Source organism: Lepus europaeus, chromosome 12, assembly GCF_033115175.1.
Source record: "Lepus europaeus isolate LE1 chromosome 12, mLepTim1.pri, whole genome shotgun sequence".
NCBI classification, from domain to species: domain Eukaryota; kingdom Metazoa; phylum Chordata; class Mammalia; order Lagomorpha; family Leporidae; genus Lepus; species Lepus europaeus.
Window position 1 is genome coordinate 66,756,178 of NC_084838.1, and position 21,040 is coordinate 66,777,217.

The 21,040-nt window shown below is 36.0% G+C and overlaps 1 protein-coding gene across 1 annotated transcript in view; it reads left to right on the forward strand.

Moving 5' to 3' along the window:
* Positions 1-21,040, forward strand: part of PTPRD (protein tyrosine phosphatase receptor type D) — a 428,560-nt gene that overhangs the window by 307,864 nt on the left and 99,656 nt on the right. Inside the window, exons 20-21 of the mRNA XM_062208263.1 lie at positions 6,983-7,095; positions 17,999-18,096. Coding sequence (XP_062064247.1) covers positions 6,983-7,095; positions 17,999-18,096 — 211 coding nt within the window. The remainder of the gene's footprint in view (positions 1-6,982; positions 7,096-17,998; positions 18,097-21,040) is intronic.

Genomic DNA, 21,040 nt, shown 5'->3' on the forward strand with positions numbered 1-21,040 from the left:
TGTTAATGGGTCCATGCCAAAAACATGGGAGATGCAGGCAAGTTCCCGGCTGCCTGACCCAGCCTTGCTCTTTGGGGGCATTTGCTGAGTAAAGCAGCAAATGAAAGATTCTCTCTCTCTCTCTCTCTCTCTCGCTCTCTCGCTCTCTCTCTCTCTGCCTTTCAAATAAAATAAAAATACAAGAAAAAAAATTAAAAAGCAAGAAAAAAAATAGGCTGCCACTCCCAGCTACACGTTCTGCCTTCTACTGTTTGAATAGGCTCTATCCTAATCCTGAAACGTTGTTCCTCTCACTCCCCTGCCAATCCTTTGGACTGGCAACCTCTAATTCATTCTTTGGAAGTAAGCAGAGATGCTCCCTATGACATCATTCTGGGGGCCTCTCTTCTCTCCACCATCTCAAGCTGCCTTGGGTTTCCTTTTCTTAAAGAACTCTCCTATTACTGTAACTAGCCTTTTTCTTGATGACTATGTTTAAGTCTAAGGTTCTTTCTTATTCCTCATTGTTTTCTGTATGTGTACTGCAGTGGTAGGCAGAATAACATTGAATGATATAATTTATAAAAGTCCAGCAGTATTAAACTCAGTTCCCTATGTTCGATTACTTCATCATTTGGTGTCACATTCATCTTGATTGGCAAGACCTATAATAGAACCTTTGGCTTGTAATTTAAATTTATCAGTTTTGAAAGCTTGTGCACATATTTGTACCAAGGATTTACCCATGTGTCTGATGAGGTTAGTTACAAAGAAGATGAAGTTGATTCCACGTGAGCTATGCACTTGTTTATCTGTTAAGCCGTTTAATACACTAAACTGATAAGTAGAGTATGCTTTCCCACAAGTAATTCTTGATAAAGTCACTGTTAATAACTGAACAAATTAAGAACATTTTTTTGACCTGGAACACCAGGTAAATGACTTTATAACTAAAAATAAAATAAATTAGCCAGTGTGCTTAATATCATTGTCAATACTCACTTTTTATATGTGTGTTTGTACAATTTTAATGTGGTCCTTTTATTTATTTATTTATTTTTGAGAAGAGATGGACGGGGTTATCTTGCCATACCAGACCCTCCAGTAAGATGACTGCATATTTAATTTGCATTTTGAAATATGTAATACCTTCATTTTTGTAACTAGGGACTCACTAAATACTTTGTGATGTGCTTAAAAGTAAAGATTGGTTACATTAATTCTTTTCAGGAAAAGGTTATACTCTCTGCAAAAATAATATGTTTTTTTACAACATATTATTGCAGGTGAACATGAGCTAGATATATAGCAGCATCTCTTTGATGAGGAAAATATCTGTCATGTCAATGACTGGTAATAAGATGCTTTTCTGGATTGGCCCAGCTGTATAGATCAGTCACACTCCATAGATTTATAATGATGAGTATTATATTTTCCCAAACTGGAAATGTATTTAATCCTTTATTAGAAAAAAGATTTATGATCAATTTACTTGTCAAGAGGTGTTTGAAGAAATCATTTATTACACTTTATAACTTTGTGGGATTTTATTCAATTGTACAAATTTTTATGCAGTTAAATAAAATTTGTAGCTATTTTATATTAATGAAGGAATATTATACTTCTTAACTGAAGACTTTATTTTTAAAGGAATGATTTTCATGGAATGATGTTATATTCTCATTGAGTATATCAGTAGCTGTTTCATGGCTTGTTTTATAAAAATCAATTTATATCTCCATCATTAAACTCTTCCTGGGATATAATTGTCACAAGATTTTATGGGTGGATGAATGAAAGTGAATGTGACATTAACACACACATACAAACAATTCTTTATTCAACGATATAACCTCAGTCCTCCATTTATTTCATGATTAGGGGCCTTTGAGTACTCTGATACGCTGTCATTTCCTAATGTATGTGTTCAGTTATGTGTCTTTGCTTGTGAGCACTATTTCTTAAATCCTGGTTGTCAAGGTTGCTCTTGTTACCACTGGCCAACTAACGTGTAGCCTTTCTTTTTCCTTTATTGCTGCATTAAAATGGAGCAGTAAACCTGACAGGTGAGGAATAGAGAAAAGAAAAAAAAAACTATAATGACTATAATGCTCAGTAAGAAGAAAATAAGAAACTGATAGACTTTGGAGATGTTGAAGAGTGAGGGTGGGGGCTGGATTTTAAAGGTAAAACTGGCAAATGAAGGATGAACATGCACACATAATTATTTTGATATTGAAATGATTCTGGGGAATATGTATTAAATATCTTCTCCATGTTTGACTAAAACAGATTAAGTAAAAGCAGATTTTAAAAGGCAGTAAAACCAGTCCCTGAGTTGTGTTTGTGGTTAAAGTGAAATGAACATTTGTATGTGTTAATGTGTCTCTGCAAAACAGAAATGTCTATAAACCTTTTTTGTTTTGTTTTGTTTGTTTTAGCAATGGTCAGTTTTTAAGTTTGACCACAGACACAGGAATACTAGCATTTTCACACCCTAAAAATATTGATGGCAGTGCTTACCATCCATGTATCCTAGCCTTGAATAGTATCAATAAAAATGATAATGATAATAGCTAAAATAAATGCTAAATCATTGAATGATTAGTCAAAACCAAACTTCATGCTTTCAGATATAAGTATACATATAAACACACACACAGACACACACACATATATGTATAAATTGCTGATTAAAATTAAATTAAGAAAGGATCTCAAGAATCATCTGCCTTGTTCTCAATGTCATCCATCCTCCAGTGATTCTCACTGAGTGGTCCTTGGCCCAGTAGCAGCTCCATCACCATCTAGGAACTTGATAGAAATACACATTCTTGGGCCCTACCCCAGACCTCCTACTCCAGAACTCCAGGTACCCTGCACGTGGTTCTGATGCACACTAAGCTTTGAGAAAAACTGTTGTCCTATTTTCTCTGAAATCATTTTCTACTAGTCAACAAACCAGACACACCCAGAGATAAGTGTCTTAAAAGCTCTATAATGGTGTCTTTGTGTGTGTCTGTGGACCTAGAAAGTTGTCATTAACCCAGCAGAAAAATATATGCAAAATATTTTAGATTTTTTTCTTTCAGCCCAAAGATAAAATGCTGTGAACCCACTTAATATATTCAGAGATCCAACTTCATTATAATATTGTCCACCCTGTATAACTTAACCACTGCCTTTCTGTGCTATTAAGTTGAGAAAGTTGGGCTAACATTTAAGCTCATTCTAATTCTCTTCTATTTTACAAGTGAAGAAACTGAGAAGAATGTTTGTAGTTTATCCACAAGTAGTACTAGTGTTGAGTTTACATTCTTAAAGGTATTGGAGCCTGAAGGGTTGAACTGATTTCATCAATAATAATAGTAGAGATTTCATCTAACTTTCAAAAGTCTGTACTCTTATGTCTGAGTATCTTTGTCCAATATCATAAATATGATCATCCATGCAACCTCTCTTTGTTCTTGCTTCCCTCCCATATAACAGCCTGGCAATAGCAAAAGTAAAATGCTCATTAGACCACAGAGTAGCATTTTGTTGTTGTTTTATATATGTTGTTAACAAATTCTACCAGAGCTGAAATGTCATGATCTTCCGTATTCTTCTCATCCATTTCTCACGGCAAGAGATATACTTACTCTAGAGTTTTATAATCTTAATAGGGAAAGTTTAAGTTGATAAAATGTAGAGTCTTTTTTAGTTACTGTTCTTTGTGTTATTCTAATTGGGAATCAGAATGAAAGGACCTCTGGAGATGCATCAGGAAAATGTTACTATTTGCATTCTTGTTGGGTGTGATTTGGGCCACTACATACCTTCTAGTGTTTCAACACATTAATTCAGGTTTTAAAACTCCTTACTGTTATAACCAATGATTACCAAATAATTCATCTTCCAAGTCTTAGAAGATTTCCTTTCTGTGTTAGAAAAGAGACATTCCAGCACATAAATGTTTAAAAATTATCTGATAATAATAAAGAAGAATTATCCATGATGTGATCATCTAAAAGAAGTAAAACAAATTTAGATAGCTGATTTTCCTAACTGGCTAGGATTTTGAGAGGCCTTGGAGATCATTTCATTTAAACAGATAGAGGGGCCAGAGCTGTAGGGTAGCAGGTAAAGCCGCCACCTACAGTGCCAGTATCCCATATGGGCATGGGTTCAAGTCTCAGCTGCTCCATTTCCGATCCAGCTCTCTGCTGTGGCTTGGGAGGGCAGTGGAAGATGGCCCAGGTCCTTAGGCCCCTCCCCCCGTGTGGGAGACCTGGAGGAAGCTCCTGGCTTGCAGCTTCGGATCGGCGGGCGCAGCTCTGGCTGTTGCAGCCAGTTGGGGAGTGTACCAGTGGATGGAAAGCCTCTCTCTCTCTCTCTCCCTGCCTCTCCTTCTCTCTGTGTGTAACTCTGACTTTCAAATAGATAAATAAATCTTTAAAAAAATAAACAGAATGAGGGAGAATTTAGTGTTTAAATTTCAGAATATCTCATTCAGTTCATTAATATAAATTATAAGTAAGTCTAAATCCCATGCTCTGGGTTTTCTGAGACTCATATCTTGACAACAAAATGTATTTTCCAACTTTCCTAGTACCACACGTTGGCTAAATTTCTTAGAGAATATTCTTCCCGATCTCTCAGCTCAGTGTCACTCAGCCTGGCCCCTGGGGAAAAGATGAGGAGGCTGTTCCACAAGACTCACCAGAGTAAAAGAATTTCATTGCCCAGATATTTCTAATTATGGTTTCCATAAACTTGCAAGAATGACAGTAGAGCCACTCAGGAAATTGAGAAAAATCCAGGATTTAGTCATTGGTTTTGGCACATCAGTAAAGAAATGCATTTGTGCCAACTTAGAAGAACAAAGCTTGAGAAGGACTGCAAGTGTGTAGGAGACCAGCAGTATGCTTCCTGTGAGTGATTGTCTAGCCATACATCATGATGTTTCACTAACCCTTTTCAATTGTGTTATCTTTGCTGCTAAATGGATTCCTCAGTGGTGTTAGGCTAATATCCATAGCATGGATACAGTGACAGGTTCTGCTCTGAAACTGGTCATCAAGTCCTTCTTTAACATGTTCTTCTGTGCCCCGGTTTCTCATATTTTTCTCAACAAGCCTCCATCTCTTCCTTCCTTACTCATTTTCCGCTCTATACAACTGGTGCTTCCACTGCTATCATCAAGTCTCAAAAAGCATTGCTTACCTATAATTGGTGGAATTGAAATGGCTTGGCAATGTGTTCTGTCCTAAGGCTGTACCAACACCTTTAGGTAGAAAAATGAAATCCTGAGACAAGTTAATACAAGGTCCTGAGAAAGCAAGGGGTCTAAATAGGACTCACCCAAAAACAGTCCACTGAGGATGTTTTACTGAGGGCATCACACTTAAGCAAAGCAGGTGCAGTTTCTCTTTGCATCAATCTTTCCTTCATCCCCTGGTTAGCTTTATTTTATACAGATGAGCAGAGATGGAAAGCACAGCTGTTTAACATGAGGCCTCTGGCTAACCACAGAATAACCTGTCTGTCCTTGAATGGAGAGCCCATTGCCACAGTAGCAGTAATGAGCTGTTGCATAGTAATTTGGAAAAGAGAAAGGACTTCTTTTTAAACACGTCTTAGCACTCCTATCCCCAAATAAGAATGCTTTGGTTTTGAGAATAGGTGAGATGCTAGGATTAAGACTCCAGCATGGAGATTGCTAGAAACAGTATTTAGGAAAAAAAGCACTGTTTGAAAAGGCTTCTACTTGATAAACAGATTTTCAGTCTAATTCAACCGAGAAGGTTATAACTCTGTAATTGTTTGAGAAAAGAATAGGTAAAGAAATATTACGAACAAATCTGACATTTCTTGCTTAGAAATTTGTTAAAATTGGGCCGGCGCGTGGCTTAACAGGCTAATCCTCCGCCTTGCGGCGCTGGCACACTGGGTTCTAGTCCCAGTTGGGGCGCCGGATTCTGTCCCAGTTGCCCCTCTTCCAGGCCAGCTCTCTGCTATGGCCCGGGAAGGCAGTGGAGGATGGCCCAAGTCCTTGGGCTCTGCACCCACATGGGAGACCAGGAGAAGCACCTGGCTCCTGCCTTCGGATCAGCATGATGCACTGGCCGCAGCGGCCATTGGAGGGTGAACCAATGGCAAAAAGGAAGACCTTTCTCTCTGTCTCTCTCTCTCTCTCACTATCCACTCTGCCTGTCAAAAAAAAAAAAAAAAAAGAAATTTGTTAAAATTGTGTTATGACAGCTTAAACAAGGCTATTTAATAGAACCAGTAGATAGCTTTTAAAACAAGTCTAAAATGAATTGTGTGGTACCTTGAGTGATCCTCAGACGAGCTGGACTACTAACTAGGTGAAATTATTTTTTCTCTGATCTTTCTGTGATCAACTTTAATTATCAAAATATTAATCACATTTTAACATCACAATAAACACCCAACGATATTTTTTTCCCTTCCAATGAGGAAGAAAATGGCATGTCAGCTTAGTGTGGTACCAATTCTCCTTCTCAGTATTAGGTTAACAACAACTTAGAAATATCTTTATCCCCCTGCCTTATGGGAAAGTCTCATGCATGTCTACTTTGTAGCTACCAGTTATATCATCTTAGAAAAGGGGACAGATTTAACTGTTCTGCTAGAGGCCAGGTACTCTCTGTGGTAGCAATACTATTGGCTATACTGTCTTCCTTACAAATAGAGCTACTGGGTAAGAAAGAATTGCTGAACAAGGATCAAAACATATCTTATACCTACAACTCATTAAAGCCTAAAGGCAGATTCACTGAATTATTTGATTCTAGAGCTGAAGGAGAACTTCTGCTTAAACAAAAATTTTAGACCTGATCAAACATTATAGAGCCCAGAGAGAAAAAGCAACCCAACGGGTCACAAATCTAGCTTGTTAATAATTATTATGAATGCAAATTCTAAGGGAAGGAGACTCTCTGCTCTTTTATCTCTTTCAATTTTTTGTTGCTTTATACTTTTTATTTTATCCCTATAGGAAGAGGGCAGAGTCTGACTCCAGAAAGAGCAGCATCCCAAACAGCAAGGAGGTCCCTTCACACCACCCAACTGATCCTGTAGAACTGAGGCGCCTTAATTTTCAGACACCAGGTAAGAGGCACCACCCATGTGGTCCATATTACAGTTTTATTTAAAGTTCTTTTATAACCTAATGGATATTGTCTTGAGAGATGAATATATCACTTTGTTCTGAACCATTGTATTCATCCTGCTCTTTTATTTTTATATTATTGTGAATCATCCAAGCATAAGCCTGAAATGAAATTTAAGTTTCCCATATAAATCTGCAGTGGTATGGAGAGGAGAAAAAAATGAATTGTCTTCCAAATTTTTTGAAGAATTACAGTCTTTATAAGAATATTTACATTTATTAATTTAACAGAGGTTGCTATTTGCAGTGACACCTAACTGGAAAGAATTCAGTTTCTCATCATAGAAAGTGAATGTGTGAATAAAAGCATGAATGTAGACATCATTCATCCCATTGGGAAAGCATAGATTTGTTCTATATTTTCCTATTGGTTTGTGTTTATGGCACTCTGAAACAAAGAGGTGGGAAAGGGGGAAGAAAGATGAGGCAAACATTTCTATCTTTCTAAATATCACCAAATGAAATCTCACGGAACAATTTAGATTTCTTACTGGGAAAATATTTGAAAATATACTTTTCACCTAAAATAAAGAACATTAAGTGCTTCAACAGAGGAACAGTACCACTCCTGTCTAGAGGCATCATGCACAATATTGTTAATTTAACCCCACATCTATTTTGCTTTCTTTCAACTAAAGCTTATTTATACCAAATGAACTAAATCATGAATTGTAGAGGGAGCTAAGACCATAAAATTGAGTGGCACTGTTTTAGTATCTTATAATAATGAACAAAGTAAAGAGCTGATCTAAGTTGTTGTATTATACCCCAAATTGTGGGCAGTGTTCTTTGGTGTCAAGTTGATATTCTAACTTCTGGCATGGTACACTATAAGTTTATTAAACTATACAGTCACAGAGAATTGTTTGAATTGAAAATACTTGATTTATTTCATTTAGCATATTTTCTTTTTTCATGTAGTTGTATTATAGTAACTGGTAACTCTTCAATTGAAAGAAATGTCAAGTGCTTTCAGAGTGGCTATATAATCAGAAATATGGGTTTGTTTTAAATTCTAACTTAAATGAGGGTAGACTTTTTAAAATTTAAACATCTTAATGGCTTTATTTTTAGTCCTAAAATCAGACAACATTTCATTCCATAAAATGGATTAAAGATGGGCTTTTTAAGTTTCAGGAAGTTAAACTATACCTTTATCAGTGTAAAACATGTAAGAAAACATTTACATAGGCAAAAAATATAGTGTATACATTTTTATACAAAATGATAAATGTACACTGAATATGTAAGCTGTGATTGAGAAAATCAATGCCATCTTCCAGGATCACTGTAGTTCACTGGGTACTTCCTGTTGAGTTGCCCTCTCCATGCTCCATGAAGGCAGCTTGAGTTAAGTAGTTGTGGAAAATCTTCCTAGTTCACTACTGTTTTGGAATAGGAGCATATGACTATTTAAGTCTACAAATTCTTAATCACGAGTCCTGGAATTTTTAAAGTTTCCAAATTGGCTTACCCAATTTATAGAGTATCCCAAAGCCACAGAAATTATTAGCTATATGATTCTTTGTAAAATTTTGAGTCATCACGCTTTGCAAGAGCAACAAATAGAAACAGAGAAAATGATGTTTCTCAGTACCTTGCTGCTTTATACTGCCCCATCTCCTCTGGCTTGTATGTCAGGTGCTGTTTATTCTGGAGCCAACCATGATCAGCAGAGACAGAAACCCAGCATAAGTTTGAGTGGAAAGTCTAATGTAGCCCCAAAAGAAAAGAGCCAATGGGAGAGCTGTCCTTCACTCTCTAATGTAGTCCCAACAGAGGAATGCTTCCAGGCATAAAGGCAAAGCATGAATTGGAGCTGTGTAGAAAGGATTATTAGCGGGATGCTGGTGCCTGTAAGCAAGAGAATATAAATGCCTTCAACCAAGAAATCTCTACACTGTGTATTTCTCACTTTGAGTAATTTTGAAAATATAGTCAAACCTAAGAATTCTATTAAGAATTTAATTTTCTCAATGTACATGGGAATTTTGGATCCATTTATGGAGAGAACTGGAAAGGAGAATGAATATTTCAGTTGATGTGACATTATATGTATCATCAATGACTTTACATAATTAAAATGGGCTGAGGAGTATAGAAGAAAGTATCATTTGTGTTTATCACCTGCAATGGATAATAGAATAAAAAGAGGAAAATTAATTAACAAGGAGGAGGAGATAAAGTAGAGGGAGAGAATAGAAAAAAAATTTGTTCTAAGACCCTAGTGCATTTGTTTACTCAGGAATCATCATACTGTACACTTTAGCTCAGACAAGCAATTCACTTCAGCTTGATTTGTTGAAATGCTCTATTTTGCCTTTCAAGCTCTATGATGTGCTCTGGTGTCCAGAAAATTTGGCCATTTTGCAAAGGAAATAGACTCAGCTGTTAATGTTAAATGCATAGAAATGTGACCACTTGATTCAGCCAGTATGGATTCCAGCCAGTGACTATGAATTACTTTAATTATTTGTCAGTAGGATGGCAGCAGAAGGTGGGACTGTTAATCATGGGACATTTTTGTGGCTTTTCCTCTCATCTTATTCACAAAGAATCAAGGGTTTTCCTGGGTGATGAAATATAATATTCCTTTAATTAGTGGTATTGCATGACAGGTATTATAATTCTGTTTAATTTTGGGATTTAAAATTCTTTACATTTCCCTGTCTGTGCTTTTATATACATCATATATATGTCTATACAACTACTTATTCCCAAACATGATAATATTTGAAAAGATTTATTGGTGATATGCATACATAGAGAATATATAATCCATGGGTTCACTGGAAAAAAATAGCTTTCAATGAAATAAGATACCTGTGATTTACATATTGTTCTATCACAGAAATTGTCCATGAAAGCAAATTATCACTTCTAATGATTCTGTTGCGAATGATTAAAAACAAAACGAACACTGCTGTTTGAAATTCAGTAAGCCTTTCAGAAGGTATATAGAACCACAGTGCTTAACTCACTGATTTCACAAATTCTGCTTTCCTAAAAAATCTATGCATAATTTAGTAAATGAAAGATCTATTTATACTTTATTTTAACTTTATTTTAATTTACTTTAAATATTTTAAATGTTATTTTAAATTAATTATTCTTGTTGGAGCTTTTAGATTTAAGGAATCATTTTTTGCTCAGTTCTGCCTGCCATTCTCAATTTCATGTAAATACAGTATTCTGACCTAAGTTAGATGCATCAAAGAACTGTACCTTAACTGCAGTATCACGGACATACTTTGTTCAGAAAAAAGTCATTTCCATCAAGTTATTATTCACCTTAAGCACAATAAAATCACAGAGATACTTGTCATTTTGGGCATAGCCATTTTTGTGAAATTGGGGGTGTGGGAGAAATATTGCTTTAACATACTTCCAAATTGTTTAACAAGAATCAAGTCACACTGCTAGTGAAATGCTGTATCCCAGCATGTGTAGGTCAGGGAGACTCTGGATCTCACAAAGGAAGCCGGGCACCTCTACTTGAAGCAATTTTCCACGTATGTATACATATGTCTTACTATGTTTCAGATGGCCATTTGTTGCTGAGTAGCTTTATAACACATCATCAATTATTGGTGCATGGGCCACTCAGAGCTAGTGTGGAACAGGCAATTGAAGTGGCAATGTTTTTTTTTTTTTTTTAGAATACTTTTATTTAATAAATATAAATTTTGAAAGTACAACTTTTGGATTATAATGGTTTTTCCCCCCATAACCACCCTCCCACCCATAAACCATCCCATCTCCTACTCCCTCTCCCACCCCATTCTTCATTAAGATTCATTTTTAATTATCTTTATATACAGAAGATCGACTTAGTATATACTAAGTAAAGATTTCAACAGTTTGCACCCACACAGACAAACAAAGTATAAAGTACTGTTTGAAAACTAGTTTCACCGTTAATTCTCTTAGTACAACTGAAGTGGCAGTGTTAATATCAACAGTGACTTTATAGATGAATGAAGACCACAGGATATAGGAAGGTGTCACTGGGCTAATATTAGACTTACAACATCAGATAGATAATGGAACAAAATGAGCAAAATGAGTAAAAAGATTAGAGACATTTACTAGAATTATTAAGTGCTAATTTGGCTTTCAAGTCTAAGATTTTGAAAGAAGGGAAGAAAATACTCACCAAAGATGCTTTTGAAGAAAGTATGTATGGACAGCAATAACTGGGTATATGTTAGAATGGTTTGGTAGATATGTTAGGGAGTATGCCCTCCAAAGGACCTTCAAACAAAGCAAAACTATAGTGTGTGTGCTTGCACCTTTTAGGAAAAGAGATTTAAAAATTGATGATCAGATGTTATAACACAAAGGGCTCATTTTCATTCTGTAGATGACCTTAATATGTTTTGCCCTAAAGCATACATGGATGGTAGATGATTGATGGGCTGTGAAAAACAAAAACAAACTCGTAAAAAGTTAACGCATCAGAAATAGCAGCATCAGCAGCAGAAATGTCAGCACAGCAACTAAACGGGCTATGAAAGCTCTCGAAGCATCGCTTCTTATCCTCTAGTGCTATTAATTGGATCAGTGTTAACAAGATCCATTTTTATATGTAATGTCTTCTTCTTCTCACCATATCTTATTTTAAACTTTGAGAAACTTTCGCACATGACATACATTAAGAATAAGAGATACATTCTCATGAATACAAATTGTAAGTTTTTGATATAAAGGAAAAGGATTTGTTCAAAATCTTCATTTTGAGAAATTGTACTTTTAAAAAATGAATTTTAATTATGCCATTTAACACTTACCTAAAAAGCACACTTGGAGAATATTTCACTTAATGATGATCCTATTCACGCAAGTCAGGTTGTCATTATTGTTGTACCAAGAAGCAATTATAACTTAATGTCCTCTTCATCTTTAATTTATCATTACTGCGTGATACAACTTATAAACATAGCAGAGTATTTTTATTTCATTCAAGGTATGAGAAGTAGTGCATAAATTATATTAAAATATGACAAATATTTCATTAACTAAGTTTCTCTCTGTGACTTTTAATTCAGTTAAGTCCACTTTAGAAAAGGCTACCATCACTGATTTGATGAACAACTTAGCTTCTTCCTTTCCATGACCACACATGTATAGTGCCATAATAAAATCATCTGAAAAATGAAAATCTGAGATGGGCATTTAACCTAATAGTTATGATGCCTACATTCCACATCAGAGAACCTGGGTTCAATACCCTAACTCAGACCCAGGTAGTAAATTGCAAAGGCTAAGTTGGGTTCTTACTACCCACATGGGAGACCTAGATTGAGTTCCCAGCTTTGACTAGTCCCATCCCTCAGCCATTGCAGGCTTTTAGGGAGAGAACTGGCAAATGGGAGCCTCTCTCTCTCTCTCTCTCTCGCTCTCGCTCTTGCTCTCTTTCAAATAAATAAAAATTCTAAAAAAATAATAAATGGAAGATATGGCACCATTATTAGTGGCCTCTAAAGCTCTACTTAGGACAATATATAAAGCTTTAAAATGCCTATTTGCATTTAATGCTGCGTTTGAAAATGTGTAGAAAGAGAATAAGTGTTTGAACACTTCTCTGTGGATAACAGAGTTCTTTGAAATCTAGTCCTACTGATTCAGTAAAATGCTCATATAGTAGAGCATTTGAAAAGAAAAAGAAACACCATAAGTTAGTTTTTTCTAAACCTTCTGTCAAATAGTTCTATAGTTTTTAACATTTTGAATTTATATCATTAGTTCATGTTTTCATAGAAACTTATAATACTTTGGCAATCTAACTGAAAAGTACAGATGTGAATTATGGCAGTCCATTACCTCTTACTGATCATCAAAACAGACTGTAAATGAAGTAATTACATTCACAGGTTTTCTCAAGCTTAGCATGATTTATATATACATACATGCAGACACACACATACATATATATGTCTTGTTGCATAGAAAGCTGAAAGCAATATTACAGGATTCACTTTATGCACGTGTCGCCACTCTTCCAGGTAAGGGAGTTTAGACGTAGCATAATAAGAGTGACAAGGTCTGTGATCAGATCCCCCATGGAGCCAAAGTTTTGTGGATAACAATAACCTTGATCAAAGCCTTTTAATTTCTCTTCATTTTCAATGGGTAAAAATAATGGGGAATTAGGTTATGGGGAAGAGAAGATAAAGGAATGTATATAGACTGAACCATGACAAGATGTACAAAGTACTTTTGAAAGTTTGAAGAACTGATAAAAAGAGAAATATGTTGGTGCACAAAATAATTGAAATCCATGCATACTCATATACATCTTTATATGCCCAGTACAAAGCTCAGTATTTAATCCATTGCTTTGTGGATACAAGCATGCAATTATCACTCTCATTATTCTGTAATTTTAATTAACATGCACACAAAAAGAAGATTTTGTTCTTCTAAAATAGAAGTCACAAACCAGTCGGTCAAATGTGGTACTCTAAAAACAAATCTGTGTGTTTTTTTTTTGTTTTGTTTTGTTTTTTTTTTTTAATTTGAAAGGCAGAGTTAGAGAGCGAGAGCGAGAGAAAGATCTGCCATTCACTGGTTCACTTCCCAAATGGCTGCAATGGCCAGAGCTGGACTGATCCGAAGGCAGAAGCCAAACCTAAGGACCCAGTACAATAGAGTCACCTCCCAACAGCCCCACCTCCAGATGCCATAATTAGATGAAATCCCCTCAACCCTGTTCCCATTAACATGAGATTTCGCAGATAAAACCTTTAACACGTGAGCCTTTGGGGGACATTAAACATTCATACTAATACCCAAACCATAACAGCTGCCGTTTATCTCATGCTTATTGTTATTTTTCATGTTAGAAGAAATGCTTCCTTTTCCTGAACCTCTATATAAAGTTGGAATTCTGCTGCTTGCAAGGAAGTGGAATGAGTACATCCTTTGCAAAAATGTTTACAATACAGCACTTAGCCATCCTCAGCAATTTCCTGGCCAACCAGGCTCCTTTACCTGTCAGAGACTTTGCCCCTCCTTTGGAAGACCATAACCGCCATTCTAAGAATAATAAAAAAAAAAATGCCCAGACTGCGTGTTATGATTTAGTTGGTATAATATTTAGGCCAACATACAAAAGCCATTTTATTTTCCGGACTTTATGGACCTCTTGTATAAAATGAAAATGCTGGACTAAGTTACTTCTGAGGTACTGCTCAGCCTAAAATGACATGATTTCAAAGTTCTACTTCTTATAAAATTGCAAATATGTATCCTGTTTAAAGTAGCCATCGTGTTTTTTCTGCAACCTGAGCAGATTTCAGCCATTGGGTCTGTCATTTTTCATGTTGACAGTGTATATTGTGGATATCATACCTTCAAAATGAAAACTCTGCTGAGTTTCAGTGTGTGCCTTTAAAATACGTTTATTCTGTACATTTGTAGTTTTAAACTGATGAGGTCATGACACTGGCAAGTCCTCATCAGCTGTTAGCTGTGCTTCAACTTCTTTGCTGCTAATTATAGCTCAAGGACTATAGTTGCTAATAGGGAGTTAGAGAAGACACAGATATCACCAGGAGAAAACTCATCTCGTTCTCTTAAATCGTAAGATTTTTGAATGGAAAGAAATTATAAATGGAATTACAGCTCCCCACATCCTCTTGCATCATGAATTCCCATAGAACTCAGATAATTGGCTGAGAGACCATAAAGACATCAATGTCTGGTCCCATACCCAGATATTCTGAATTAATTGGTTTTGTGTGCAACCTGTGAAAAGGAATTTCTAAGTACCTCACATAATTGAAGAGTGAAAACAGTGTCCTAATAACACTGACGATCACTTGTCAAATGAAAGAATGAAAAGAGTAAGGTCAACTCGGTTCTCTTAGTGTCTACTCTTTCAGAATCTAATGTATTTGATTGTATACTGTAAAATGTTTCCAATATTGGGAAGTTGAGAAGCCTCTGGGGAATTGTGTGACTGTATTTTGGAGTAGAGCTTTGGGTTTGTTTTCTGAGATGAACGAGAGTTTCAAGTTAAAGGAATTTCATCTCAGGTTTATTCCTTAGCATAATTTTATGTTGACATTAGTGTTTTCAGGTCATTATGTGCACACACAATTTTTTGCTAGCTGAAGAAAATGTCATTAAACATGGTAAACAATTCTGTATAGTTTTCTATTTTGTGAAAAATAAGAGCTCTCTAACCCTCAAAGAAAAGATTTAGAAATACTATCTGTAGGTGGTAGAAATGAGAATTATAAGAAAGGGAGAGAGTCACTTCAGAAATTTATCTCTTTGTGCCTTTTTATCTTACAGATAAAGAAGTTGAGGCACATGATAGCAAGTGATTTGTCCCTGTCAGTAGAGGGAAAAAACAGAAGTAGAACTCATGCCCCACATTCTAGGCCAGAATTCTTTTCTCCTGTACCATTGGATTCCTACAAATTCATCTTGCTTTTCTGTGAAATACATACTTCTCCATTTTTACTTGTGCTGCAAATTTGGTACAACATGATACATACAAGTCTTAAAAATATTCTTTAATGCTATGGTATCTTTGCATGTGATATATATTCTGATTTAGAATGAGTCAGTATAGGTTTACTTGGATTGGTCTGTAATTAGCTTCCAGAGTAATACTGCCAGGCCATGTGCCAATGCATGCCAGAAGTAAATGTTGGTCACATCTTTGGTTGATTTTTATGGTCTTCTACTGCTGTTATACTAATACTTTTCCCATCTCCAACTGGCTTTACTTTTTGCAGCTTTGAGCAGTAATTCAGTCCCCTACGCCTCCCTGATTGGCTCTGTGTCCTCCCTCTCTAGCCAAACCACCACTCAGTCCATATATGATAATAACTCTCTCCCACGATTCGCTCGAAAAGGTCTAAACATCTTTGTCTCTATTATTTTCTCTGTTAAAGCACTGTAATGTTGTCCATCTCCATTTCCATAGAAGCCTAAAGTCTCCTCTGCCTTGGCATTTCCATCCCTTCCCTTAGGGAGTGCCTCATCTGGATAAGATCGCTTTAATTATCAGATCACTGTCACCCACTCACTCCTTCTACAGAATGCAAATTAGTCCGATTCTACCATCTATACAGAACAATAGAAGAAAGAGCTTCACAATTTTAATCCAAGTGCATAATTAGATCACCAACAAAGAGTTTCTATTTTCACACAAATTGTTTTCTATTGGATCTCCACTAAGATTTTGGCTTACTGAAAGCAGCCCTTTATTGCTGTGAACTCTGCAGCCCTACAATGTATAGTACAGTGCTAAAGTATTGAAGAAGCAAAGTTGTTTTTCACTTAATGTTCAAGAAACATTGATAATTTGGCATTTGAGATATAAAGGAACTTACTGGGTGACTTTCAAGAATGGCATAATTTCCAAAATGCCCATAAATTACTTACATGCCATGTTGACATAATGGTCATCATTCCACATCCTGACATCCAGAGAGTCTCAGTGGCAACAGTTATCAACATGGCTTCCAGGTTGAGCTCCTCCCTTTGTTTCTGCTCCTCAGAGCTTCCCTGTGGGTGTGCTAGTTCAGGCTCCTCTAGCCAGCTGGGATTTTTGTCTATAACATATGAGCCAGTGATGCTGTCTCATGATATGCTTACCAAATGAATCAGAATGAAATAAATGAAAATCATATGGAAACTGATTTAAAAAATCAGGAAGGCAAAGGAATCACCACCATTAGCCATAGATTATTTTTGGCAGAATTTTTAAAGTTAACATATCTTCAGCTGGCAGACTGAACTAAAATGTGTCAGCCCCAATCTCTGTTTTGTTTCTTTTTCTATCCTTGTCCCCCTGCTTGTCTTTGCACCATTTTGTCAGTTTCCTGAATTCATTTCCCATTAGTGGACAAAGATGTTTACACCTGCAGTAGATTGTAGCTTTACTGGGGGTTAAATAACAGGAAACTGGGGCAAGATACCGCATACTTCTTAGTGTGGCCCTTGATAAAATCCAGGAGCAGGCTGCAGCCCCATCCTCTACAATCTACTACTAGTGGAAACATTTTTGAAGCTCAATGTGGTGTCTGTCTCGCCAGTGATTATTGTGAATGAATGGTGGTGCATGTCATTCTTTGTGTCCACGTTTGCATGTAAGTGTCAGTCACCTACAGGTTTGTGAACTATTAAGTCTAGTCACAGTGTATAGTGAGTCCTGCAAAAATTTGCAGCATTGTTGTTAGTCCTCCTAAAAATTAAACCAGGCTATCCATTTCATTTTTTTAGACAAATTGGTTCTGTTTTATTTTATTTACACCATCATTTCCTTTGCAGGTTCAGATGATTCCGGTTACCCTGGTAACCTTCATTCTTCAAGTTAGTTTTCCTTAATTATGCATAAGTCACTTTATGTTTCCTATCAAGCTACTACTCTTTCCCTTTTAGGCCGTTCTCAGTGTATGTTTTCTTAGTTCACTTTACACCATTTAATTCCACACAATTTCCATTTCACACAGTGCAGGAGAAGGAGTTTGAAATGACATAACTGTCATTACTCAAAGCAGAAGTTGACATCAAGTCTGACTGTCAGTTTTCTCCACTAGCTAACCTCATTGATTCTTAGCACAATAACGCTTTCTTTTACACTAGGAGTGTTAGTTGGGGGATTATGCTTGGTGACTTTTCTATTTGGCTCCAAAATCCATCTTTGCAGAGCATGTCCTGCTTTGAGTAACCAAACTATCTGCCTGCTTCCTCACCTAAAACATCTTTACTACTCACATATTTTCAGGCCATTTCTAACTATAAGTATTCTCTATATTTTGGAATAGTTCACATCATTTTAGTTTGTTTTCAAATGTGTTTTTTCTTACCTTGTTTTAATAGGTATGGCTAGCCATCCTCCAATACCTATTTTGGAACTTGCAGATCACATTGAAAGGTTGAAAGCAAATGACAACTTGAAGTTTTCCCAGGAGTATGAGGTAATTTACTGTTTATACTTCACACTCATTGCAAAGAGTTGCCTCTCCCCTTCTTTTTGAGCAAATTTTTGAAAATTAACTTCATCAATGCCTTCTCTTTAAATATGACTCATCTGACATAAAAATTTATAGTGAATGACCAACTTAAATATAATGTATAAACAGTATAGAAGTTACATTTGTAAAAGGTGTTGATTATTTGACATTCATTCAGTGTTACTTAATGAGATTTATTTACCTTTACTCGGTTTAAGCTCATAGGATATACTGAGTTGGTAAGTTTCCCAGTATACCAAAAATGTGCTGAATACATTGACTCCTCAGTGAACACGATGTTACAAAGAATGAGTATATTTCTCAGTACTCTAAATTTTACATGGTCTGAAGGGTCTATAATTATTGAATACATATACATGCTTATACCCTCAGTCTGGAATAATACTACAGCTGATCATAGTATAGTAATACATCCCAGAAAGTTTGTATTTCTGAAGGGATGATGAACTGAATGCTATCTTAACAATTCTGAAATCCTTGAAGATTCCTTGTGAATTCTTGATGAAGGCAAATGAAAAGCTTGAGGGGTGAGAGAGAGAGAGAATTATGGCATTTATTAAGCAGACGGTTGTAAAACTGGATGGTCCTGGTATTTCCCAACAACAGAGACCTCTAGTAAAACCAATACTAAGAGGAAAACAGAGGTTAAAGGCATGAAAGCTATTTGTACTGACCTTGAGGTCAGAATAGGAGGAAGTAGGTTAAGTTGTACTACAGTGTTATTATCTCATATGAGAAGTATTAATCATTCTTTTAGATCATGTTTTTACTCAGCATAAGATTACAATCTACAACTAAAATCTTATAGTTCTGTCAGACAGCAAAATGGCTGTGGGTAGCTAGATCAGCCCAAATTCTACCATGAAAGGTTTCCTACTAATTTACTTGATGGGAATCTTGAAATCTGTGATTTCTGTTCATGTTTGTTGTATCAGCTTCATAGGGAACACTTGCAATATGTGGTGTCTCAATTCCAACCAACTCTAGCATTCTACCCCAGCACAATTGGTTAGACCCCCTAAGGGGAAGGCCAAGCTCAAGTGGCTGGAGGGTTCAAATATATGAAGAAGCTCTGTGTAAGAGAATGTGGAGCAGCAGGACCTGTGGCAATCTGAAATCTTTAAGTCTTCAATTTTTATTTTAAATTGCTGTGTTGAGTAAGCAAACATTTATGTAGTCCCATCCATCTCCAGCCTCAAGAGCTAAATAGGCTGTTATTCAATTTTCATGCTGAAATATCTTTTTCAAACATTTGATAAAAATAAACAAAAGAGATTTTGTTTTTTTGTTTGTTGGTTATGTTTTCCTTTATTCTGCTCTAAGTATTCAGTAGAATATCTATAATTGAAAGAAATTTACACTGAATTATGGGTTGTCTTATTTTCTTAAATACTCTACTTATAGTTCTGTCATGCTCTATTCTTGATTTTGATGGCTCTTTTAAATTATGCAGTATCTTAAACAGTTTCTTGTTTGGCGATAGAAGCTGAAGATTGAGTTATAGATGAGACAACACGGTAAATGATTAAACTCACGTGATGTAACATAAAAAACCCTCCTAGTTAGATATAAATTTTTGATAACCAAAAATCTTTCACCATTCCAACCTATTTTTATTGCTATCATTTTTTTTTATTCTTTTTGTTATTTTACTATGTGATATTTTCTTCTTGGCCATACTTTAAATCTTTATTTGTGATTATGAGTGCTATAGTGGGCCAACCAAAGGTAAAAATATAACTTAACCTGCCTAAGCCATTAATTCCTCCAGTAACCTTAATGATATTTGCATTAGTCAAGCAATCTCAAGTGTATCCATTGAATCCAATAACTGGCCTCCTTTAAATACAGAATTTCTCAAGAAATGCTACATTTAAAGATAGTGGAATGAGCCTTATTTAGCCATTACAGCAGAAGTGTTCATTGAAAGCAGTTAAGAACTTCATGCTGGCAATGCTCTCCAGAACAACTCCTCCAGTCAGTTGCCTTAGCCTTAGCCATTGAAGTGATAACCCACCCTGAGCCATGACCATTTATCATAAGAATGATTTGTGATTAAAGCTCCCTGGGTGTGAATTGACTCTACTTGTCAGAAAAACTATGAAGGAGATCCTTTGCTGTTGTATTCCTCTGTGATAATAGCATTAAGGCCTCTGAATAACATTTTAGGCCACCTAACAACAACACTTTGGGGGGAAATGGGGACTTTTGTTTTGGTTTGGTTTCTTTAGGTTTTCCTTATTATCATACATGAAAATTTGATAGGTTTCTGCTGATTTTCAGTGAAGAAAGTGAAGGAAAGACAATTTACATGACTTTCAAACACATAATTATTTTGGCATAATCACTGTGAATTAATATCTACTGAGACCTCTTAAAATGCATGAAGCTAAATTTGTCACTCTGATTCTAAGAGGAAAACAGAGGTTAAAGGCATGAAAGCTATTTGTACTGACCTTCAGGTCAGAATAGGAGGAAGTAGGTTAAATTGTACCACAGCGTTGTTATCTCAGATGAGAAACCTCCTTTACTGTAAAGGCTGTTTGACTCAGACATTTGATTCTGTGACAGCTAAATGAGGAAACTAAGAAATTAGTGTAACTGCATCTCTCAGGGTCTTCATAAACACTTCGGATTTTCATTTTCTGACAGGAGACTGAAAAGTCCTACTGGAATTTAAGTAGTCACAATTTGAGGATGGCATCTGGAATTGAGAAATGACATTCTCCTCCAAGTTAGCCTGGCTGTCAAAGTCAAAACATCAGGCTGGTGAAACTTACCAAACAGAAACGTAGGCTAGTGCCTAACGGTCCTTTGGAAATCCGTTTAAAGTTTAAATTTCTGCCTAGAAATGCTGGTTCATTAAGTCAGCCATGATGTCCAGAAA